The 24,737-nt window shown below is 38.9% G+C and overlaps 1 protein-coding gene across 1 annotated transcript in view; it reads left to right on the top strand.

Moving 5' to 3' along the window:
- Positions 1-24,737, top strand: part of ctnna2 (catenin (cadherin-associated protein), alpha 2) — a 338,533-nt gene that overhangs the window by 308,719 nt on the left and 5,077 nt on the right. Inside the window, exons 13-16 of the mRNA XM_062427945.1 lie at positions 5,916-6,067; positions 11,007-11,120; positions 17,631-17,812; positions 19,467-19,572. Coding sequence (XP_062283929.1) covers positions 5,916-6,067; positions 11,007-11,120; positions 17,631-17,812; positions 19,467-19,572 — 554 coding nt within the window. The remainder of the gene's footprint in view (positions 1-5,915; positions 6,068-11,006; positions 11,121-17,630; positions 17,813-19,466; positions 19,573-24,737) is intronic.

Raw genomic sequence — 24,737 nt, forward strand, 5'->3', positions numbered from 1 at the left:
CTCTTTTCCCCTCTCCCTCATTCTTCCCCGAGACACTTTTCTGCCCACTAACTCCCTGTGTTTAAACTAATCTTCTCCTCAAAAAAAGGGGGACAAATTTTAAAGTCGATCATTAATGTGGTGCCTGGAGAGGGTAGATTAAAAAACTGATATATGGCCTAAGTCAGGGTGCCATTTAGAGAAGCAGGGTGGCGTTGCTCCTTGTTATTACATCGGGGCACAGTAAATGGGATTTAGCCAGGGTTTTGCAGTGAGTAATAACACATGCTCACACTGCCACCCACATGTCATGCCTGTAAATCAGTGGATCAAGTGCACTAAAAAGAAGTGCAGCAGAGACGGAGGGATAGAAGTAAAGACACTTCACACTGTCTACTATTAAAACACTTTTAGTCTACTTTTAGAGCTCTGAGGGCAAGACTTCATGGCTGGTCACACTAAAGGCAACTTACCATGAATATTGAGCATTTATTTTAAAAACCATTAATCAGAATGCTTATACATGAAAGCTAATTTAAAGAAGAAAGAAAGCAATTTGTGTTTAAGGGCAAGTAGCAGAGTGAATCAGTGCTTTGTTTATACTCAAAATGGCCTCCCTATATCGCCTATAGGTGTACAGTGCAGAGTTGCTGAGTAGGGTGAGTCACTCCTCAAATGTGTATCCATTGTTATAATGACAGGAAAAGAGGTTTTAGCCAGAATGGGAGCCAGATGGCAAACTGATAGCTTGCAAAGACAGAAGGAAAGGTCTCTTAATCAGTGCGTAAATAGAGGTGGGAGTTAGGTGAGAGGGCTGATGAGGAAATTGGTATGAGAGTCGCGGTGCAGTATGTGGAGTTAGGTGAAACATTTTTAACCAAGGTTAGAGTGTAGAAGAGCAGAACAGTAAGCCCACTAAAAGCAGGAGTGCAAAGTCTTAATCTTATAACCTCCAGTGGTCCCTCAGATCTCTCGTTAATTTAAGTGTTTTTTTTCCCCCACACTGTATGACAGTGTTGCGTATACATTCATTGTGTGGGTATACCAAGGATCCTAGAAGCTGTTATGATTTTATCGAGTAAAATACTTTTTATGACTACATATAACGTCAAATGGAAAATTCTACTGTAAGGGCCTGATTTACTAAAGGTTTGCGTGTGTAGAAACGTGTGTAAACTTGACATCACCCGCAAAAAATGTGCAAGCTGATCTACTAACGCAGCGCACTGAAGTTTGCGTCTTTCAACTGTGCAAGATAGTACGCGCTGTCCATTTAGTACGTTTGCCATAATGAATATGTAATACGGGGCGTTTCAACCCCAGTGCGCAAAATACAGGGAGGAGAAAATGCAAATATGTTATTTAGCACGCGCATTGTGATTTACCAAACCTGAAGGTATTATTTCTGATGCTAACTGCGTCTATAAATAATACCTTTGAAGGGCAGGTATTAACCGGCTGCGCACTGGACACAGATGACTTTTGTAACTGTGGAGAGGAGGAAACGGAGGCACAATGACAGAATACGCACAGGACGGAGTTTTTCCACATGTGTTAATCATTTTGGAGTGGAATATTTTTGGTTTTACTAACAGCATTGACTTCGTCACAAATACTCTCCCATATGTTGGTAATTCTGGTAATATTTGTTTCTGTTATAACTCAATATATTTGTTAACCTCTTCCACTAGAACCTGATCACATTTCATTTTGCGCTTGCGGGCTTTCTGCTCGTCCAAACTCTCCATCAAGACACGCAAAACCCTCATTTAAATACTGCTGTCTCCACCCTGTTGCACCTGTTTTCATTTACGCAATTATTCTTAGTAGATCACCCGTAAAACGCACGCAAACGGCACGCGCAATCTATTGCACCGTGCACGCAATTTAGTACCCACTATTTGGGATCTTAGGCCCTAAATGCATAATTATAAGTTTGGTTTATTGACATTTGTATGAATAATATTTATAAAATATATCTGTTATACTTGATTTACTGTATGTTAAGCAATATGCACACACTATATAAAATACAGTTCTATGAAATATATACAACAGAAATGGAAACGTGTACCACTCTATAGCCTAGCATACTACATCAACATATAGCAACATAATAAGATGTATTCTTCAAAAACAACACTGCTTCCGCATGAACCTGTGTTAATGTAAGTTTTGTTTGCATATAAGTGCTTTTGTAATATATCCTCTAAATTGCGCTGTCTTTGTGTGAAATTGAGGTTTAGGCATCAAAAACGTGCAGGTTGTGCTTGTTAAACACCTCACAGGGGCACGCCATCGCTGCTGTTAGGTTTTTAAGCATTCATTGTACTTCCATAACTTCTTATTTAAACTATGCTTAAGCCTAGAGGGTGAAAAAAATCCATTCCTACATGGTCACATTTAATTCCCTTCATCATTTTTCAACTGGAATGAGTGAAATTGCTCCTTACCATCAGCAACTTTGCTCATTAAGAGCTTGGAGAACATTTAAATATTTCTATTTAAAACGCCTTCCCAGCAATTCCCAAAAGCCTATTTTACGCTTCTCCAGTAAGTGGATTAAACTGAATTAAAAATGAAAAGAAAAAGAGAGAGACTTTTTGTAGTGCCTTTTATGTTTAGTGAAATATAGCTTATGTTTTATATCAGACAAATAAGTATATTGCAGATACACCTTTAGTGCAAGCTGGCTAATTGATTTAGTTCACTCTGCGTGTAAGAGGGGAGGAAAGTGTGGAGAATAGTAATAAAGTCACACATTGGGTTTCTTGTGGAGGCTCACCAGACAAGCTGCCATGATTTATTTGTCTTTTCCACTGTTTTCTTTTTCTATGGCTCTGTCCTCATTAGACCTGTCTTCTCATCTCAAAATGGGCACTGTCTAAAATCAAACATCTGCTCTCCCAAAATCTGACTCCTATATAAAGTTGTTTCTTATTATTTACAAAGCACTACAAAGCAGCTTTTTATAACATGTCAAAAAAGCAGGACTGTGGTGGACAATTAACAAAAAAGACAGTTCTATTATTTCTTTCTATCTCTCTTTGTTTTTTCTGTCATTTCCGCACATTTATATTTATTGTGGATTAAAAGGGAATCTGTACAGGAGTGGAGTAAATTAAAAGTCATGGCTCGTTATAGGCATTTGGCGGTGTATAAAAAAAGCGCCCATAGATATAACAATATATAAAGGCTGGCCTTTTCTGTCCAGGTAAACCACAGCTTTTCTTATGATAATTTGCTGCAGCACAAAGTCCACATAAGAAAAGCACATTATTACAATTTCATTCAATTATTATGACTCAACAGGAGATTATATAGCAAGGTAGCCTGCTAAATATTCAAATATTCAGTCTATGTCTATGTCTATTCACATTCAGCACTTCAATTCATTTGAACACAAAAAGAGCATAAATCTTTTCCATCTGGTCTGGCTAATTGATACTGACAAAAACAACCATTTTGATGGGCAATAGGGACTTTTCTTCTGTTAGTTGCCTTTTGTGTGAGTCAAAAGACTTTGATGAATTTGTTTCCCTTCATCGGTATTGTGATTTGACAGGCTGAGCTTGCAAGTTACCATCCTTGTACTGTAACACTAAAGAGCACACAGCCATCCTCTTACAAGTTACACACACACACACACACACACACACACACACACACACACACACACACACACACACACACACACACACACACACACACACACACACACTTCAACATGCCAACCACCAGCATGCACACAAACACATCTGTGACAGACAGGCCAATCCTCTTGTTGGGTAAGGCAAGGTGAAATTTCTAATTGGCGTGCAGTGAGCGAATGGCATATTGTCACTTCCACTGATGTTTAGACATGAAGTGCACAAGTGAGCAGGGACTGATGTACAGGGGGACGCCACTGCTATCCAATTTCAGATTAAAAGGTTGTGATCATGTCCTTAGAGAAACTACACACGAATGATTGTGCTTTCACCCTGCAATTATCCTTTTCTTTTTTGTAAAAGAGGAATAAACCTTCAAAAGTTACATCAACACAACATAAAACATAGAAACAAAATTACATAGGAAAAAGAGAGGAAAAAGATAAAGCAAATCAGAAAAAATGTGTGTGCATGCATGTAATTTGTGTGTTAAAACCTTCTTTATGCTTCTAAGTTGGGTTGATGTCAAGCCGACAGCGTACCTACGCAGAGCTCTCTGCGTCACCATGAACCCCTACGCCGTCCCTCCCCTGACGTGCACCTACCCAGAAATGTAACTACGTGTCGAGGCAACGCAGGCCGCGAGGGCTGTGATTGGTTTGCTGGTAGCAACATATTTATGGTATCGTGAAATTAATTCCAGTCGCCTGCCTCTGCCCCACTATGGATCAGCGAGGTAAACACAAACACAATGAACCAAGTCGAAGACTGTCTAATCGAAGAAGTTAGGAAGTATGAGCATTTGTACAATTCGTCATTGCCCCATTACAAGGACTGCCAGATGGCAAACAACTCGTCAACTAGAGGCACCAATAACCATTCAGGAAAGGAGCACATCCCCCTCTGGCGGTGAATTGCACAGCGACAAAACACGACGCGATGGAGAGATGCAGAACTTCGAAAGGTGCACGACGGCGTCGGGGCACGACGGCGTTGAGGTCACGTAGAAGCATAAATCAGCCTTAAGCCTGATTTAGGCTTCTGCGTCGGAACGACGGCGTAGCTACGGCGTACCTACGCAGAACTCTCTGCGTCGACGCGGACCCCTACGCTGTAGCCTGACGTGCACCTCCAAAAAATCCTAACTACGTGTCACGGCAACGCGGACCGCAAGGGCTTTGATTGGTCCGCTCAAAACGTCAGTTCCTCTGCCACAGAAAGACACCAATTGGTTGTTCCTCATGCAAAGTACCCTTGTGTTTTGTTGCAACAAGGGACTGCTTCAATGCGTGGCACACACAGAAAGGACTGTAAAAAAAAAGGCAACATGCCCACTGATCTGGCTGCTATATGCAGCAACAGACAGCATACTTAATTATGTTTATATTTTTACAGCACAGAACTGTTAGACCTGTGAGACCCTGTTAGACCCTGTTAGACCCTGTTAGACCTGTTAAACCTGTTACTTTTATACACTTTTTATATTTTTTGTATAGTTTATTTATTGTTCATATTTTGTTGATATTGGCACAGTTGTACATATAGTACTAGTACATTTGAAAAATAAAAAAATCCTTGTTTGAAATTCAGTTCATTCGGTCATTTTTGTACAATGTTTACAAGCATTCTGTAGTGTCTTGTCACATGACAATATTTCAATATAGCCACCTAGAAACGTGTGGAGAGCCCTCCAACCACCCATCAGATGAATGTGTGAAAAGATATGTTTTGAATCATGGTGAAAGGTTGTATAGTCACCAAAATGCTTCAGCAATGTTTCCAGTATCACAGAAGTGAGTAAAAGTATTTGGCACAATTTGGCCATTTGGAGACATTTTGGAGAGGTTTGGGAACGCCAGTGACACCACAAACTAATAACGCCATAACTTTCACAAGGTTAGGCCTAGAAGTCTGAAACCTCATCCAGGTGTGGGTGACAAGATGTAGAATGTATGTGGTGATTGCTATATGCCTGGCATAAAGCATAGCCTATTTATTGTTATTCAAATATGACTTATTTAGGCGAAGACTAAACAAATGTTTTTGAGCCATGTTTGAACTGATGTAGTTTAGGTTGTGTTTGTGGCACATACTGAATAAGCACATTTTTAGAAACTAGAATTCAGCTTTCAAATGAAGTATCATACATGCATCTAGGACTTGCAGTTATTGTGTTATAAGCTTTTCCATTTGGGTATGCAGATTACAAGCAAATATAACACACCTGGCTCTCATATATTCCTTTTGTTTTCTATCCTACCTCCCTTTCCTTTTTACTCTCCACAGTCATGCCCCGTTTTGCTGAACAAGTGGAGGTCGCTATCGAGGCACTGAGTACAAACCCCCCACAGGCCTTTGAGGAGAACGAGTTCATTGATGCGTCCCGTTTGGTCTACGATGGTGTCCGTGACATCAGGAAAGCTGTCCTCATGATAAGGGTATGTCCATTAACTCCTCTAAAAGAACAGAACAAACACACTCACTGGAAGACTTTGAAATGATGAAAATGCTCAGCGAGTGTTCAACAGAAATGAATGTGTTTGGAAATGCTGATGAGATCAAGTGCAGTAATTTATTTCTGGTTTTGTGCATGTGTTTATATAATTTCAGTGCATATTTTGTGAACATAGACATCTGAGTAGTTTGCTCATTTCTTGGTGTTGCTAAATAGTCAGTCTCTGACGCTGTATTAAGCCTCTTTGGATGATACACTTTTTTTGCAACCGACAATCACTGCATTCCACATATTATACAGTAGTGTTCCTCTGATTAATAATTTTAAAATGAAAATCTCTCTTCCAAAGATAGGCACTGGGGCATTCATACATAAACTTTTGAGAATAAGACATCCTTTGTCACTGGAGTCATGCATGAACTTTAACCACTTCTCCAATTGTTGCCTCTTCTTTCCCATTTTGGCTACACATCTGTGGGACATCTGTGGTAGACCAAACTATCCTGCTGACTATCATAGTTGACATTCGGAATTGATATATCTGGCCTAAGGATGAAGAAAAATGTAGTTAAAAATGAAAAATTCAATAGAATTCCCATTTGAGATGTCACACCTGTCTCATGGTCTGCTTTGTAAGGTAGGGAGATCATTTTACAGCATGTCATGACAGAATTGCTGCATAACAATTTGACACCAGCAGCTCTGCTGCCTCACATACTCACTGTGATGTTACAGTATCTACGTTTTTCACCCAAAATGGCCCTTCTCTCTTCACCATGTAATTCATTTATTCAACTTTATGCAAGCTGGAAGGTTTCCCAGTGCAGCTCTGGAAAAATAATCTAATTATGGAAAATAATTTGATGTTGGTAAATAATGTAAAACAGGCAGCTTTGAACTGCCCGGGACCAGCTGGCTTCATAATCCCATCCAAATTCAATTACTTTCTCAGGAAACAACTTGGAAGATCCTTGCTTTCTGTGTTTTCTAACTCTATCATATAGAAAGCAAATGTTTCTGTGACATTTTTATGTGTCTGTGTTATTTTTCTCCCACTTAAGCCAAGTAAGGGCTCCTTTAGAATGTTTACAGCACTGATCTTATGAGCAGTCGATGGATTATGAAACCAATTCTCCACCGTGTTTAAAAACTGAGGCAGGTCTTGAGAAGAGTTTAAAGTTATGATGAAAGTTCTTGAAAACATAATTCTGTCCTAGCCTTTATATGCCCCACACGCATACACATACAGAGAAGAGCAGTGGGATAGTGAAGCACGCTATTGATAGAATTGAACATGTTTGATAGCATAACCAGTGTTTACACTTGTTCCTATTCTCAATAAACTGACCTCTGCCATGTCCAGCAAAGAAAGTTAACATTTTACTGGAAGTTCAGACCAAAAACAGCACTGCATGAAGAAAACGATCTGCATTGATTAGTGTTTCAGATACCAGGGAGAAGATACAATACAATTCAAGAAGGGTAGTTTGAGTAACAGATTGTTGAGTTTACAGATTATCAGATGCCAAAACAGTGCACAGTGGTTTATAACAATATGAGACAGGATTTTTTACAAATCTGGAGAGTTATCACTGTAACAGTAATTTTATCCTGCATTGTGACTGCCAGGTATGTGTGAGCGTGTAACACAGCACCTTGTTGGACTACATAAATATCTGATGTTGCATTTACAATAGGCAAGGCAAGGCAAGGCAGTTTTATTTATATAGCGCATTTCATACACAGTGGCAACTCAATGTGCTTTACATAAAACAAACATTTAACAGAAAAAATTGAAAAAAACATGGAATTTGAGAAATAAAAATACAACCCAATCATAGTAAACACATACATACCCCCCCCCCCCCCCCCCCCCCCCCACACACACACACACACACACACACACACACACACACACACACACACACACACACACACACTAATAATAAAAACAAAGTAAAGAAACATATAAAGAGAGAGAAATAAAATACTATAATAGAGCATTAAAAATAAGATTGCAGCATAAAATAATGATTTGCTTTAAAATCATTAAAAGGACATAGAGTGCAAATGAAAGACTAAAATTTAAAGTGCTTTGAAAGAGCTCAATCATAAACACAGGAGAAGAGAAGTGTTTTTAACCTGGATTTAAAAGTATTCACAGTTGGGGCTGATTTCAGTTCTGCTGGTAGTTTGTTCCAGTTGTGTGCAGCATAACAGCTAAAAGCTGCTTCACCATGTTTAGTCTGAACTCTGGGCTCCACTATCTGACCTGAGTCAGTAGATCTCAGAGGTCTACTGGGTTTATATTCTACTAACATGTCATTCATGTATTCTGGACCTAAACCATTCAGTGATTTGTAGACCAGTAGCATAACTTTAAAATCTATTCTATAGCTGACTGGGAGCCAGTGTAAAGACTTTAGAACTGGAGTAATGTGCTCTGAATAAGAGGCAAAGGGTTGTCATAAGCAGCAAAACAAATGCAACACGGACTTACTGAGAGGCAATATGAGACAGTAAGTAAGATTAGTTCAAATGCAAAATATGGAAACAGGCACACACAAAACCAACTATGTACCAAAAATTGTAAATATGTTGAGTGAAATAGACGGGTGGATATGTGATTTTATGAATGGATATTAGCTGAAAAAATAATACAAGTGCAAAGCAATATTTTTTCTGCTTCTAAGGATGAATAAAAAGGCTTGAAGAGAGCTCTGTATGACCTGAACATTGTTTGAATTAATTAATCATTTAATTAGGAGCAAATATTCAGTGGATGTGGATGCTTTTCCAAATTTCTTTAAGGTGTTCACTACCCATAATTAGGGCACAGTGGACATACATTTTATTTTTTATTCATACAATCACCATTTCATCGAGTCTATCATTGTGAAATATTTCATTAAAAGTCCTGATTTTAAGCAGTGGTAAAATATGAGTGCAACAAGCCACACTGGATGAATCACTGTTAGGAATACTAAGAGGGAAAATTAGTGCAACTAGCCCATGCAGTAAATTGTATTCATTACTCCCATAGGCTATGGTCCACTAGCAACCTGTTGTTTTTTAGTTTTATAGTCAGTGTGAGCACTGGTTTTGTGTAAAACATTTATTATATATCTGATAGAATTAATCATAACAGAAAGGCAACATTGTCAGAGTCTAGACATCGAATAACTCTGTGCTCTTTACAAAGGATAGCTGCGACAGCACTGTGAATGCATGGCTTTTTTAAAATGTCAGCATCATGTAGGAATGATGACTTAACATATATCCATGTTTTGATCTGATTCTCTGCTCTACAGCACCTTAACAATTCAGCACTGGTTACCATGGTGATGTACTGTAACCTACTTAAGAGTTGAGCAATATTATGAGATCAACAAGCATTTCTTGAATCCAAAGTTAGTTGGCTAACCCTCTAATTTTAATTACTGAGAATGCCTCTTAGCCAGCAGAGACAAATAAAAATGCTTATTAATCACACACTCACTCACTTTTAGGAGATGCAAACAATATAACTCAATTATACTCCAATTTCTTTATTTGATGATATACCACAAATTGATCTTGCTCCCAATACATTTGCTTTATATTAACATGGTGCACTGATAGTGTATATGTCCTTCAGTACACAAAACTATACAGCACTCAATTTGTTTCCCTTTTAAATACAAATGGAGAAAAGAGGATATAAAGGAATAACAATTGTCCTGGTCACACAGAAATGTTAAAACCTGATATGTCCTCAGTGATCTTAAGGCAGGAACTAAATATTATTGAGAACGCACAGAATGTATACTATATATCTACTGTAAATGCATGCAGAGGAAAACGTTTCACCCTAATATAATCCTGCTATATTTTACTTAATTGGCTGTTTGTTTAATTAGCCAATTAATAAATCAATAAATCCTAATTAATAAATCAAGAAATTTCGGAATCAGCCAAATATCTAAAGTTCATGGCTCTACGGTTCAATAGATCCCCTGTATCACTTCAAAGAATAGACATACACAATTGATTGAGTTTTATGGATTTTATTAACTACACACTACTTATAAATGATTTATAAATAAATGTAATGATGAGTTTGCAATACAATATGAATTTAACAGATGGTTTCTCGATATAGCGACATGAATGAAAGATTATGGTGAATGATTAATTTAAATGAAGGATATGTAATTATGTGGAAACTAAGAAAACGTGTAAGTTTTACTGAGTTTTACTTTTAAAGAAAATTTGAATTACTCGATCTGACATCAACCCTTGATTAAAGCAATACTTGGATCCTACTTTCATGCATGGAGGGCCTCAGCTGTCCGTCCTTCAGAACCACGCGTACGAGAGACCATGTCAGTCTCTATATCAAACCTGGTTCAATTGACTCATCCCAGGGTCAAAGGTGACTCTGACCAGATGATGTTATGAGCCGTACCGATGCTGTGTCCGCTACACAATTAACATCCACATTATTATTACATTTATATAACAGTTTGTGGTATTTTAAATTTGCCCTTAAATGTAAATACAGTTTTATTTTTTTCATACAGTGTGTGCATTGGGTTAGTCTATTAACTTGATTTTAATGTGATTTTTGATATTTGTTCGTTAGTAATAATATTAATATTGTTGGACTATTAACTTTTTTTATTTGCAAAAATTCTTGATAAAGTTTTCAAGCCATGATGAAAATCAGGTGAGGCTCTGTATACCGAAAACAACAACACAGGTCAATGTATACTGTCTTTTACTCATGATTGCAGTACAACAAGGCATGGAGGCAAAAAAATTTACTTTTCAGCTGTCAGTTAAGGAGTTGTATGATTTTTTTTTTTTCTTTGTTTTTCTTTTTCAGTTCCTGCTTTGGTCTCTGACTGTTTGCCCGTCTTTGTCTCTTGTGTTTCTCCCAGACACCAGAGGAGCTGGAGGATGACTCTGACTTTGAACAGGAGGACTATGATACTCGCAGCAGGACCAGTGTCCAGACTGAAGATGACCAGCTTATTGCTGGACAGAGTGCTCGGGTAAGTGGATGTTTGCTTCCCTGCTGTGCTTCAACATTCCAGTCAGGTCAGATTGGAACAGAATAAATATGTGTATTTATTTAGTTGAAGCTGGGCAAAAAGCCCAAATTCATCATATAATAAACTGTTGTTTTATTGCTTCAATAGTAGGCTGAGGTGCAAGTTGAACTGCATCCCACCCCATCACCCACCCATGTTCCCTGGCCATACTTGAATCAATTCATCCAACTAGTTCCACTTACATAGCATGAAAGTCCATTTAAATGATCTTAACAAGTGGGATTATTTTTAATAAACACTGTTCAGGGATGGCAGGTGTAAAATTGCAATCATAAACAAATAAGTAATTACCAAATTCCCTTTAGATGGCAGACAAAACACAAAATACAGTATAGCACTGTGCCAAGGCTTCCGTCGTGATCACCAGGGCTTTGATACACATTAGCAATTTTTCACTTGGGCTCAGCTTAAAGAACATTAAGAGGGTACCAGTGCTTGCTTTCTTCCAGCAACACAGAGGGTCTAGCGGTGTGTTGCATGTTGAATGGATTGTGGATTGCAGGAGTGTGACTTGGCCCAATGCCTTTCCCTGTGGCACAGTCCTTTATTATACAGCCTGGGCCTCTGCACAGTGTACACTCACAGCACAAAAAAGGGGAAAATAAATAAACCAGAACGGCAGCTTATTGTTGCTAAATGTATAGACCCCAAATGTGTGACGCCTTCAGACAGTAGTTAAACTAAAACAACCAACTCAGAGCCAGGCTACTGCTAGAAGGGAGCTCCTCTGAGTGAAATGCTTATGAGTAACTAAAAACACTGCACTTTAAAGTGAGACTACGTAACTTTTGTGTAACAGCCATGGAGTAATTATGGGATAATGGCAATTAAATCACAATGGTAGAAGTGTAGGTATGGTAAAATTAGCTAACCACCTTAGCTATTGGTCAGACCAAGTACAGCTGTAGCAGTGAAACTTTGTTTCAGCTGGATAAATACCACTCATGAGGATATGTACTTTCATGAGATACAACAGTTTCCATAATAAATGCCTCTTAAATTGGCATAGAAGGCTCCTTTGATGAGCAAATTTGTTTGTAGAAATGTCACCCAAGTGCGGAAAACAGAGACTTTCACATAGCTTCAGGTTGTGCTTTCAGACACAACAACAAAATAAAAACAACACATTTAGCAGTGCCAGTATTATTATTAGATTACCAATATCATTATTATTTGTATTATTATTATTATTAGTAGTAGAAGTAGTAATCATCAGAGAGGTGTGACAGAGGTACAGATGGAATGGTTAGATGTTAAAAAGTGTCCTGCTAAAGCAGTGTGGTCCATGGCTAATATGACAGGCGGTCAAGGAAAGATGAGAGTCATGGAACTATTTGACAAGCGAAATCATAGCCTGCAGTTAGTGATGTTACACTGTCTACTGAGAGTACACAGGATCATAGTGGACGGAGACCTTCAGAAAGACCCTGAAGCAGCTGTCAGAGTGAGAGAATTTGCATACTGGAGTGTACAAAGTTGCTTTCATGAAACATCCCAGTAAAGACAATAAAATCAAAGAAATCTAAATTGGAAATACATTATGATGATGATGATGATGATGATGATGATGATGATGATGATGATGATGATGATGATGATGATGATGATGATTATGATGATATGGTGAACAGAATACAAGGTTATTTTTCACTTTTTGTGAAATATTTGTTTTTTTAGTCGTTTTGGTCTCATATTTAAACTCAAAGGAACAATTTCCTGCACAGGGATTAAGTTTAGTCCTAGACAAGACTCGTATCTCAGTAGCTATTTTCACATAATCTTGTCTTGAGTCTAGCACCAGTCTTAATCTCTGTCTGAGAAACTGGACCTAAATTAATTTACACTGAGAGAGTAAAAAACAACAGTTTGACTTAAAATTGTGCATAAAACCTTAAGCACATTTTTAAGTCAAACAGGTAGTTTTTACTCTCTGGATAAGGCAGGTCTGGATCACTCTTCATTTATTTTTAAAAGAGAATATTCTAAACATGAGAAAATGTATGAATTCAATAAGTTCAGTTTCGTAAATGCTGCTTAAGAACAAATTGAATGGTTCCTGCATGAGACCCAGTATTGACTAATGGTAAGAGGGGGGGAAAGGGGGGGGCAACATCACTCTCCTGTGTCCATGTTTTGTCGACATGTCCACGCACCCTGACCACTTACCTACAATGTTTTGTGGCTCAATATCAATGTTTACTACTTCATCTGTGCACTGTGCGCAGCCGGTTAATACCTGCCCTTCAAAGGTTGTATTCATAGACGCAGTTTCCGTCAGGAAAATTACTTTCAGGTTTGGTAAATCACAATGCATGATGTGCTAAATAACATATTTGGATTTTCTCCTCCCTGTATTGGGGTTAAAACGCCTCACATTGCATATTCATTATGGCAAACGTACTAAATAAGACAGCGCATATTATCTTGCACAGTTGATTGTTAGTAGATCAGCTTGCAAATTTTTTGCAGGTGATGTCAAGTTTGTACACGTTTTTGTACACGCAAACTTTTAGTAAATCAGGCCCTTAGTTAGTCAAGATTGCAGGTTCATCTAAGATGTAATTCTTAAAAGTGTACCTTTGTCAAGTCAGAAATGCATCCATGAATAAAAAGAACAGCCCCAAGCTTTAAGTGACAAAAGTTGCTACAGGAAGTCTGTGGGGGTCCTAGGTGTGAAGTGCTTTGAGTTTGTTGTATGGATACACCCACAAAGGCTCCCGCAGAGTAACATTGCAGAGCCATCTGAGCTTAGATGCACCAGCGCCACCACACAAAGGAGCTTCACAGAACCAACTGTTAACTAGTTTTCTGGCGCTCAACTGTGTTTTGAGTGGGCAGCTCTTCTTGGGAACAGTTTGAAATCGCAGTATGCCCCTTTGTCATTACTTGTTATAGTAATGATATAAGGTGGATTATAGGGTTATATGGCTGAATGTAATGATTCTACAACCACACTTTAATGTACACAAGCTCACATTGAATATATGTCCAATAATGTATCGCTACGTATTATCAAGCGTGATTGCTCCTGTTTGTGCATTTAGTTTGCATTATTGTGTTGTACATACTATACATCTGGCAGTATGCCTCTCACACGGTTAATTGGTATCGCCTGTTTTTCCACTCATAGACATTGTTATGCCCTCAGAGACCAAACATTTACACACGCAGAAGACAAGCACATCCATAAAAGATGTGTTTGCCACGAACCACTGGTGATCTGCCCAGACGGCCCCATCCTGTCGTGTCAGGATAAAGCGTGCTGTCCTCTCATGGTCATGCCAAGTGCACGCTGGCGCATTGTGTTTCTATTCAAACAGACAAGAGGAAGCGTAATCCATTTTCTCCATAGGAGCTGACACGAGCACGCTGAGGTTTACAGTCATGATCCCCCCCGAAGCTCTTCCAGTGTGCAGGTATCACATGCAGGACACAGGCGTAATATCTCCCTCTCACTGACTCTCTCTTGCTCAGTGTAGAAAGAAATCAAATCAAGTCCAGGGCAGTCCCAGGAGCCTTTGTTCCCACTGTTTTGCCTTGTATGGTGCTCCACTTGTCACTTCTATTATACTTACATATGAAGCAAAGTTATTAGAGCAAACATGCATAATGAGAAGGCAGAAAAACACACAGGGGAAGGAGGCCTGTACATAGTGTCTTTTTCTATTAGAACATGCAGACACAAACTCTCCTTCTATAACACACCACGGATAATGCACAGGGATCCAAACACAACCCCCCCACCCCACCCCATACACACACACATACACACACACACACACACACACACACACACACACACACACACACACACACACACTCAGACACAGACACACACACACACACACACACACACACACACACACAGACACACACACACCTAACATCTCTTAACACAGTGATTGGGTAACACTGTTGATAGGTCATCCATAAAATTGAACTCTGAGTGTCTGGGCAGTTTATTTCAAATGAAACAAATTAAAGTCATTTCAAGACGCCGCACTCGGTGAAGAAACCCGGAAAGCACTCTAATCCCTGCAGACGTAGCCGAGTTGCACAGTGTATTGGCACAGCACTCCCTCGGCTGGATTTGCCACTATGTTAAGCTCCCAAGGCCTGCTCCTTGTTGTTATCAGTAAAGTAGGGGAAGGGATTTGGGGATAAGTGAATTCTAGAGAGCATGGGAGGAGGGGGGAGGTGGGAGGGGTGCCTCACCAAGTGCCTCCCTGCTCCCCTGACGTCCCAATTGGCTGGTGTGTTTACCCCTGTGCTTCAGCTTTCTTTTGTGTTCAGAGCCCTTCGCTCTCTCTCTCCTCCTACTTGGCTCTCTCTTTTGTCACACCATTTTCAGAGTGAATTGGAATACCAACAAAATCCCTCACTCTCTCTCCCCAACCTCCCTTGATCCGTAATTTTAGAAAAGGAATTTTCATTCCAAATTGTTGAGTTTCAAAATACTTTTTACTCCTTTGTTTGTCTTGGTTCGATGAAGCTCTTATGGGCAGAAACAGTGAAAAACATTTTGATTGCAGTCACAAAAATAGTTGTACCTAAAACAACTCTGATTGTGAATTTACATTCTTCATCTGAGTCAATACAATGACATTTTGCAAAAATATAACTGTACCTCACAATGGTGCACCAGCCATTTTGACACCAGCGGCACACCATTCATTGTAATTATAAAAATAACTGAATAATTGATGCCTCAACAGTTGGGTGCAGGAATGATAAAAGCAGCAAAGATATGCTAATGAGTGCCCTTAAGTCCTGAAGTTAGGGTTCTACCTTGTGCCACAGCACACTCACCTGTGTCACTATTTATTAGGCAGCAATTACAATTCAGCATTGCCTACATTATATTTTTGGCTACATTAAACATGAGCATGTAATCCGTAAACCATACCCCATGGAGCTGCTGGATACCCAGAGTCACAAGCTGATTCCACAAGCACACTGAAGCCCCTTTCACTTATGCAGTCTAATCTTGAAATGTTCAGGAACATTTCCTGCATGGGGTCATGTGTGATCAGTATTCAGAGAAAGCTGTACCGCCCACCTCAACACAAAGTAACATTTCAGGAAAATGTTGTCACAGACCCACAGTTGCTGCCTGATGTACACACCTGTACTTGTCTTGTTTTAAACTGCTGATTTCTTATTGTGCAGTCTAAATACATATTAACTTGGTATTTATTTTAAATGTGAGCAGTGTTTTCACCCCACATGCTGTTTAATGGGATTTGCTACTGCACTGTTGTTTGTGTGTCTTGGCACAAGCAGCAGTGGAAATCTACACTGGGCTTGAGGGGGCTGGTTTTGCTTATTTCTTTATGGCATTTGGCGTTTTTCAAGCTAACCGCCACCAAAGCTTTGCAACACTCGGCTCACAGAGTCATCAGTAGGCTAGAGATCACGGACACATCTGTTGGCCTCTGATGAGAAATTTGCGCCTCCATGCTTCTCTATTTCTGCCTTTAATTTCAATTTTGTCTCTCCCACTGCTTATTTCTTTCTGAGAATTTCAGGAGGACAAGTCATCTGTGTTTTTCGTTTTGATTTTACTGAGCTCTCCCCGCCACACCCACACTCACCAGCTTTGCTGTGAGAGAGGGAATAAGGAAGAGGGAAAAAAGGACAAGGGCGATTATTTCATTAAGAGAATAGCAATTCTTGGAGGACAGTCAATAATAGATGAGGTTAAAAAACAATGGTGACTTTTCTTTTTTTACTGTACTCGCTTTCTCTTTCTGCCTCTTGAGTCAATATAATCGACCTAATGGAAACCAGGTTACTCTTCCTTCCATCCCACCTCCCTGACATAATGTTGAACAAATGCATTATTCATTCTCTGGTCTAAGAAGCGAGGTAATTATACATTTATCTCCCAAATAATACTGGTTCTTTACTGCGCCTGTGACCTTGCCAAAAGATTTATGCCATTTTGGACCTGCCCCCAAAGGCTGCTGAGAGAGCAAATGTATTCTCAAAGAAGAAAAAATGAAGGCAAAAAATGGATTTGCTCTTTATGGGTATAAGATGTCAAGGGGTTTGAAAAGGTCCAGTCATTAAATGTAAAGTTTAGAACTTTATTTTGTAACGTTTCAGAAGGGCAGGGTTAGTCAAGCTCCAAACTTAATGTTCAAGTTTTGTAGGGCAGATTAAAAAACGGGACTGAACAGAAAAAATAGAACAAATGGTGCTACAGCTCTCTTCTTTATATTCTTTCCTTTACATGTACGCGTTCTCTTTAATTAATCCCTCTTCTTATTCATCCTTTCCCTCATTTCCCTATCGTTCTCTCTTTATCTCCTTTACCTAAATTCTTCTCCTCTGGCATTTCCCGCATTCTGAGCCATCTTCCCAATATATTCTGCTTACATTTTCTCCCTAATGACCTCTTCTTCCTCTAATGCTTTTGTTTCCCCTATTCGTCTGTGTTGCCTGCAGGCCATCATGGCACAGCTTCCCCAGGAGGAGAAGGCCAAGATTGCTGAGCAGGTGGAGAGCTTCAGACAGGAGAAGTGCAAGCTAGATGCAGAAGTGGCCAAGTGGGATGACAACGGCAATGACATCATTGTGCTGGCCAAGCAGATGTGTATGATCATGATGGAGATGACAGACTTCACCAGGTAAAATCCACAAGGGAAAAGTAATAAGATTTAAAGTCCCTCCACTGTTTCACTTATTGTTATTTCACTCTTGTTTGACCCTCACTGTACAGAGTGATGTATGTGCAGAGTTTGACAAAGCTTTATACCACTAATAGCACTACTGAGCAGTGTTTTTATGAGTGAGACCCCTCTTGTATATCATGCACATACATGAGCACAGCTGTGAACACAGCAGTCAGTTGATTGACAGTTTTGTGGTAATAAAGCACCATAAAATGTGATTATACACTAGTTAAGGCTGCTAGCAAACAATCATGTAAATAATGCACAATTTTAAAGGTTCTTTCAAAATTGAACATGTTTGTATGAGACACTGACAGAAACTTTGTTTTTGTTTACAAGATAACTTCACAGAGCAAAGAAGTAATAGCATGACTTTGTGGGAGCCAGTCATGGGGCAGTATGCAATTTATATAAAATGTGACATAGAAACTTGAAACATTCAGCACCCATATATCATACAACCAATGTAACCAATGTAACCATGTTCTGTTCATTTTTCAATGAGGTAGAAGGACCGAAAGTAATTAAAAAAAATATTCAAAGAGGTTATCAGTGTTTTTGTTGTCACAAATTATCATTCAAGTATATTTCGTAAAACATGTCTGGAGCAGATTTTTAGTTTAAACAAAAGTGACAACAAGCTGGAATGCAGAGAAGCAGTCTCATCTTTGTGATGCTCCATAGCTGTAGCTGTTTTGTTAAAGGCAATGACCCAGACAACCTTTGTTTTGATCATGACTATGTGGTGTTGCTGTGATTCAAAGACATACTGTAACAGATACAGTAATCTGTTTACATTTAGTCATGTATCTTATGTTTACTAAAAGCAAACAGCTTTGCTTTCAATCTCCCCCATCTGGCATCGACATATCTGGTAAACCCTTCATGTCTCAATGTTATCTATCTGTTATCTGTCTCATGCATGGAGTTCTGATCCACACCACAATTATATGACATGGGACAAAATAGACTAAAGACCCCTCCCCTTTTAAATAGAATGAAACGTCAGAGCCATGATTGATTAGTCAGGAATGATTATGGCTGTGGTGCTGTGACTGCACCATTATTACTTGGCATTGACCCCAGTGATTCATATTGGCATGAACAAACTGAGTGGAAACTTCTCTGCACTGACTAAAAATGAGACATTATGCACAGACAAACACACTTATCTTTGCCACATTAACTTTGCCCGTGTTGGCAAATTACATTTTTTTTAAAAAAGAACAGAACCCATATTACAGGCTCCACTGTTGGCTATTATTTCCGTTTCCTGTTTTATTTTCCTTTTGTAACCGCTCTGAATAGACTCCCGTTTGCTCTTTAAACCTTGTATTTCCTTTACTTCAAAGCATATCAGTATGATACATCATTAGGGACAAAGGTATACTGTATTTGTTACATCCATTATCTGGTGAATCGTCTACTGTTGGTCAATTGTAATGTATTATATTCCTCCTGCCAGCAACATCAAATTAGCTGCTGTACGTGTTTGTGTGACACAGGGGTGAGATCAGTCTTTAAAAGGGAAGCTCTGCATGTCTTCTGCCTCTGCATCTCCACCCACATTCCTTTTTTTCCTCTTCTCTCACGCCTTGAATTATCCCAGAGGCAAAGGCCCCCTGAAGAACTCGTCAGATGTGATTAACGCAGCTAAGAAGATTGCAGAGGCTGGTTCCAGGATGGACCATCTGGCCCGTGCTGTCGCAGATCAGGTAGCTTTGCAACTTAATTTGTGTCTGTCACTGTCATTTTTAACATTATACTTTCCATCAGTTTGAAACTGTCTCTGACTTTGTCATCGTAGCTGGCGGCGGAGCAAATTCTGAGTTAGACTAAGTGGGCATGGACATTGGAAATCTTTAATGTGGGCATTGACGAGCCCAGCTGGAGGGGTGGGCTGTATTGCTGCAAGACTTTGTCTCCCTATGGGGCCAACAATGAGAGAGCAAGACAGCAGAACCAAGTTGTGTCTCTAATATAATTAGTTCCCAACCGAGGTGTTGCATTCATTATCAGATGAGTACCTCTCTAAAACACGCCGACAGACCATTTTCAATATCTAATCAATCAGTGCTGTGCTGAGGGTAGATGGGAGTGCAAAGAAATAGGAGTATGTGTGTGTACAGCAAATGGAGTGGGAGTTATTTCAGAATGCTAGTAGCACTGCAGGTAATGCATAATGTTCTCCATTTCATCCGTCTCTAATAAGCAGTGAAAATAAACTTTGGCACAAGACTAGCTGATTTATTAAGGCAGCCTGTTGTCATTGTAATTGCAACTGCTGTTAGCCAGAAAACCCTTGGAATAATTATGGTTGGTTTCAGTATCAGACACTGGGCTTCCTCCCTATGCTGAACAAATATTGGAGCCCACATCAACATTTAAAATAATCAAATCTTTTTCACAAGTCATGCAACCAACATGAGGCCTGTTCACATGTTCACCAAAAAAGTTGCTCTACCTTCAGGATCATGTGTCGAATTTAAAGAATTGCTGCACTTTTTTACAGAATTAAAACCCCTTGAGAGGCACCATCTCGTTTTCAAGCGAGTCCTCAAAAGTTATGTTGTGAATAAAGATATTGGGGAAAAAATGTCTTTTATGTACATAAGTGTGTATAAACAGTCAATACTGAAGACTAGAATGCACAGAGTGAATCATCATTTAAAACAGTCTGTAAAATCCTTAGAATTATATATTTAACCTGCTGTAAACACAACAATCACATATCATTACCTCATAGAGTTGATACAGTGAATATGTCAGTAAACATTTACTCATTCAGCAGACACAGAGTGCTTTAGCATTTAATTAAACTAGTGTGTCTGGCCACCTGATGAACGTACTGCTCGTCCAGTATTCACTCTTCTTTCGGCTCTGTTTTGGTCTTCACCAACTCCTGAGGGAAATATCTGGCACTTTGCTCCACCATGTTCCAAGGATTATAGCAGCTTTAATCAAAGATAATAGACATGTTCAATCTCTGTCTGGATCCTTCAAAATACAGGTAATCACTGGGATAGCTATAAGTGCCAGAGAGTTTGTCATCCATTGTTCATTTTTTGTTGTTGTTGTTGTTTAAGGGAATCTGGATATAGAGCAGGTAATAAAAAACGTGTCGTCTAGTCAATGCTAACATGCTTTTCAGATGTCATGCTAACAACAAATAAAAATAAATGAAAAACTCAACCGCTTTGCAGTATATTACCCTGAACTTGGGAAAAGCTTTCATCAGTATTTCCTGTGAAAGCATTTTATTCTCATTAGAATTATTCTATATTCATTAGGAGGCCAGCTTCTCTTCGGGGTAGTGTGCATTCCTGAGAGGTTACATAAAGTGCACTTTAAGGATGCACTATACCAGTATTCAAGTATGATTTTCACCATCCACTGTGCATTCTCATTATTCGCTTCTTGCCTTTTGGCGGCAATATGAAATTTCACAACATTATGCTGTGTATCACCAAGTCTTCTGCTGTGAGCACAGTGCTCAATTCCTGTCACTTTGGGTGGCCTCAGAGTACGCTGAGCTTTCAACTGACCAGAAGGCATCTTTAGTCAAAGCTGGCACAGTTCTCCTCATGTCACACTATCCTGCTCTCCAGAGCATATTGCAGTAGTGCATACTACAGAGCAAAGTTTCAGGCTATGAATGCATAAACTCTGTCTGTTATACAGTAATTACCACAAACAGAGATAGAAAAACAAAACAAGAGTTAAAATCTGTATGAGCCATATACTGTATGTAAACATTTTTGAATGTTTCCATGTAAGTACATTTGTTTCAGAAAGCAGTCTCAGCTCAGTCTGCGTCACGGCTTATGTGTCTTGTTATGAGCAGGATCTGGGACAAAAAGGACAATGTAAGCAAGAACTTGTGTTTGTGTACTTATGTATTCATTTCTTGGCATGTAGGTTGCCGAGGGATGATCAGTGTTCAACAGGGTTTTGGTGGGAGTGAATCTGTCACATGGCAAATCACTGGCAGAGCCTGTGTCTGAATCAACAGTTGCTGTAATGAAAAGAGCAGGTGGCTTGCCATTTTTAATTCTCACTTAAATGGTTCCTGGATCTGTGTTTACTGAATATTCAAAGCCTTCTGTTACACTTCCAGAGACATCATAGCTGTATTGAGGAAATAAAGAGGGTCATGAAGACCTTTTTATTTCCAACATGTATTTATCATAAAAGTGTTTTTATATGAGGTATTTGTAGCATCTGTTTGACATCCCATTCACTAAATGGAATGAGTTATTAAAAGTTAAAACAGCAAAAGCATGCTTTTATCAACCACCTTAATGGAACTACAAAACAAATAACATAACCTTGATTATCTGTCTCTATTCTTGATGAAGACTACAAGTATTTCGCATTCACACATTATTGTGGGTAACCTGTGCTTGTCAGGAACACTGTGGCTTGACATTAAGAATAAAGGATGCTCTGCTGCTCTCAGACAGGTCCCTTAAGTAGCAAACCTTGTCACCATAACTCCGCATCAGCCCTATTGATGAACACGTGTGAAGCAGAAGGCAATTCTGCGTGGAAGGTTGGGAGGACGGCGAGCTCTTTCATAGTCATTTAAGCACAGCACTTGACGTAGAAAATCCCCTCGAGGCACCTCACCCCATTTCACTCCAGCAATGCCTTTTTTCTACTCTATTTCTCTCACTCCATTTTCCCCACTCCACTTCATTCTTTAAGTATGCCTCCTACAGACACAGTGTACCTTTTGTGAGACATACATTGATTGTTCAGTATTATGTCTCTCAGGCACGTAACAGTATGCATCATTTTGTTTGATGTGTTGGTTCCATTTGGTTTAAAATGAACCTGTGCTGTAGCTGTTGCTGTCTTTACTTTCATTTGTTTTTACTGTACGGCAATGAAAAGCATGTTTATATTAATAATGGCTAAACATGGAGCCACGAAAAATAAAAATTAAATCCAGTGATATTCTGTATTTGTGTTATATATGGTTTTCTTTTTTAAGGTTCTATTTTCTAAAACAGCTGACCACTGTAGTTCTACCAAGCTGTACTCAAACAGGAGTAAACAGTGTATTGGTTGGGAACTAGCTGTATTTATTGATAGTGTCATCAATCGATTTTGGTTTGTATCTTTTCATATGACAGCATTTTGACAGCAGGATTAATTTGATTAATTAAGTATCATCAGCCTAATTCTATAACTCTGATTTCCTCTTCTGGATTCATTTCTCATCCTCCAGGATGTTTCTTTTGCATTGCATTCATGTTCATGTTGAACATTGGTGAATGTTGCACAACTTAAATAAGCACAAGAGTGTCATATTACAGTTTATAAATGCTGCATCCAAGTTTGAAGCTAAGTATTCATTCTATGATGTACTCCAGGTTTCACTTTAGTTGTCACAGCGGAAGCCTCTGTCGCATTGAGTCCTAAACAACAAGCGCAAAGCTCCTGTCGCCTCTACTGACAGCAGTGAAATCAAGTGTGTCTGATGTGTAATTAAAAGGCTTTTCTGGAAAGACAAAAGCTACAGTTTAACAGTTTTGGCTAGAGAAGAGTCAGTATAATCTAGCTTCTAAAATAAAAGCTGTTCCTGAGTGAAAATCTTGTATCTTGTCAGCTTTTCAAAAATTATAAAGACAGTTTTGTTTTAGTTTGACCACACATAAAGTGTTATTTTATTCTAAGAGGTTTTTAAAGTTTTTTTCAGTTTTTTCTTATTTATTGTTTTAATCAATTTTCCCAAAAGATGTCAGTCTCACCTGTTGCTTTAATTTTGATCACCTAATACTGACATGTCTGTTTATGCATTTTTTAATATTTGCTCCATGCTAATTGAACATGACAGCCCTGATATTTTGGACATCAGTTAAGCCAATGATTATTATTAAAGGCAGTGAGAAAAGAAAGAAAGAAAAATATATTTGTGTGTGTTTATTTTCCAGATATGTCTTTTTATAGCTTTCTGTAAAAATCCTTCAAATTAAGCAACATGAAAAGTAAAAAAAACAACAACAACAACACTCACTTCTTCACAGCTCACACACCAAATCATGATCATAAACTGTGAGAAGTTACAAGCTGAAAATGTTTTGTCTTGAGTCACAGGTCAAAAAGGATGGGACACTTATGCTGGTGACATCACTCACCTGCCAAGTCTTAGCCATGTCAGACACCCCCATTTTCTCTTTAATATGACTTTACTTTGATTTTGCCACCTTTACAAATTATTTTTTTATGCCTTTGAAATCTGTCATAAGAACTGAAAACCTTTATTGCAGAGCCATAATGGGAAAACCAGATAACTAAGATTGTTCTGTTTTTCTAACGGTGATGTTTCCAATGTGGAACTTGAAGTGCATATGGTGGAGTGCACATATGGTACTCACTCAACTATAATGAGGGGTTTCAGGATGTACTAGATCACAGCAGTGCTCAGTCTTTGGCGGAGATGCCAGAAACAGAATGAGCAAATAGAAAGATTACCAGCCTTCTCAAACGGAAACTGGCAAGTGACAGCTTAACATCGCTGTAGTGACCCAATCCGCTAGAAGGTGTGTAACACGCTTTAGTTGAATCCGTCATTGTGCTTTCATTTCATTAAAAAAAATCTATCTATAACAGAGCAGATATAAGAATAGTATAGAAAAGTGCAATGATGTGAAGTTGAAAATAAAATATCAGGTAATTACTCTCTTTTGTACAGTCAGAGTAATTTAGGAATGGTTAGTTTCAGCCTGTTTAGAAATGCAGCATCAGTGTGAAGTGTGACTCATGTTTTGACAGACCCCCCCTAGATAGTGTGTTGCCCTCATCTAAGCATCAGAGTTCACATCATCTTCCTACCTGGATTATCTTTCGGGAGCATGTTTCATTACTTTTGGGG

The sequence above is a fragment of the Scomber scombrus genome, chromosome 2 (genome assembly GCF_963691925.1).
Source record: "Scomber scombrus chromosome 2, fScoSco1.1, whole genome shotgun sequence".
Classification (NCBI taxonomy): Eukaryota; Metazoa; Chordata; class Actinopteri; order Scombriformes; family Scombridae; genus Scomber; species Scomber scombrus.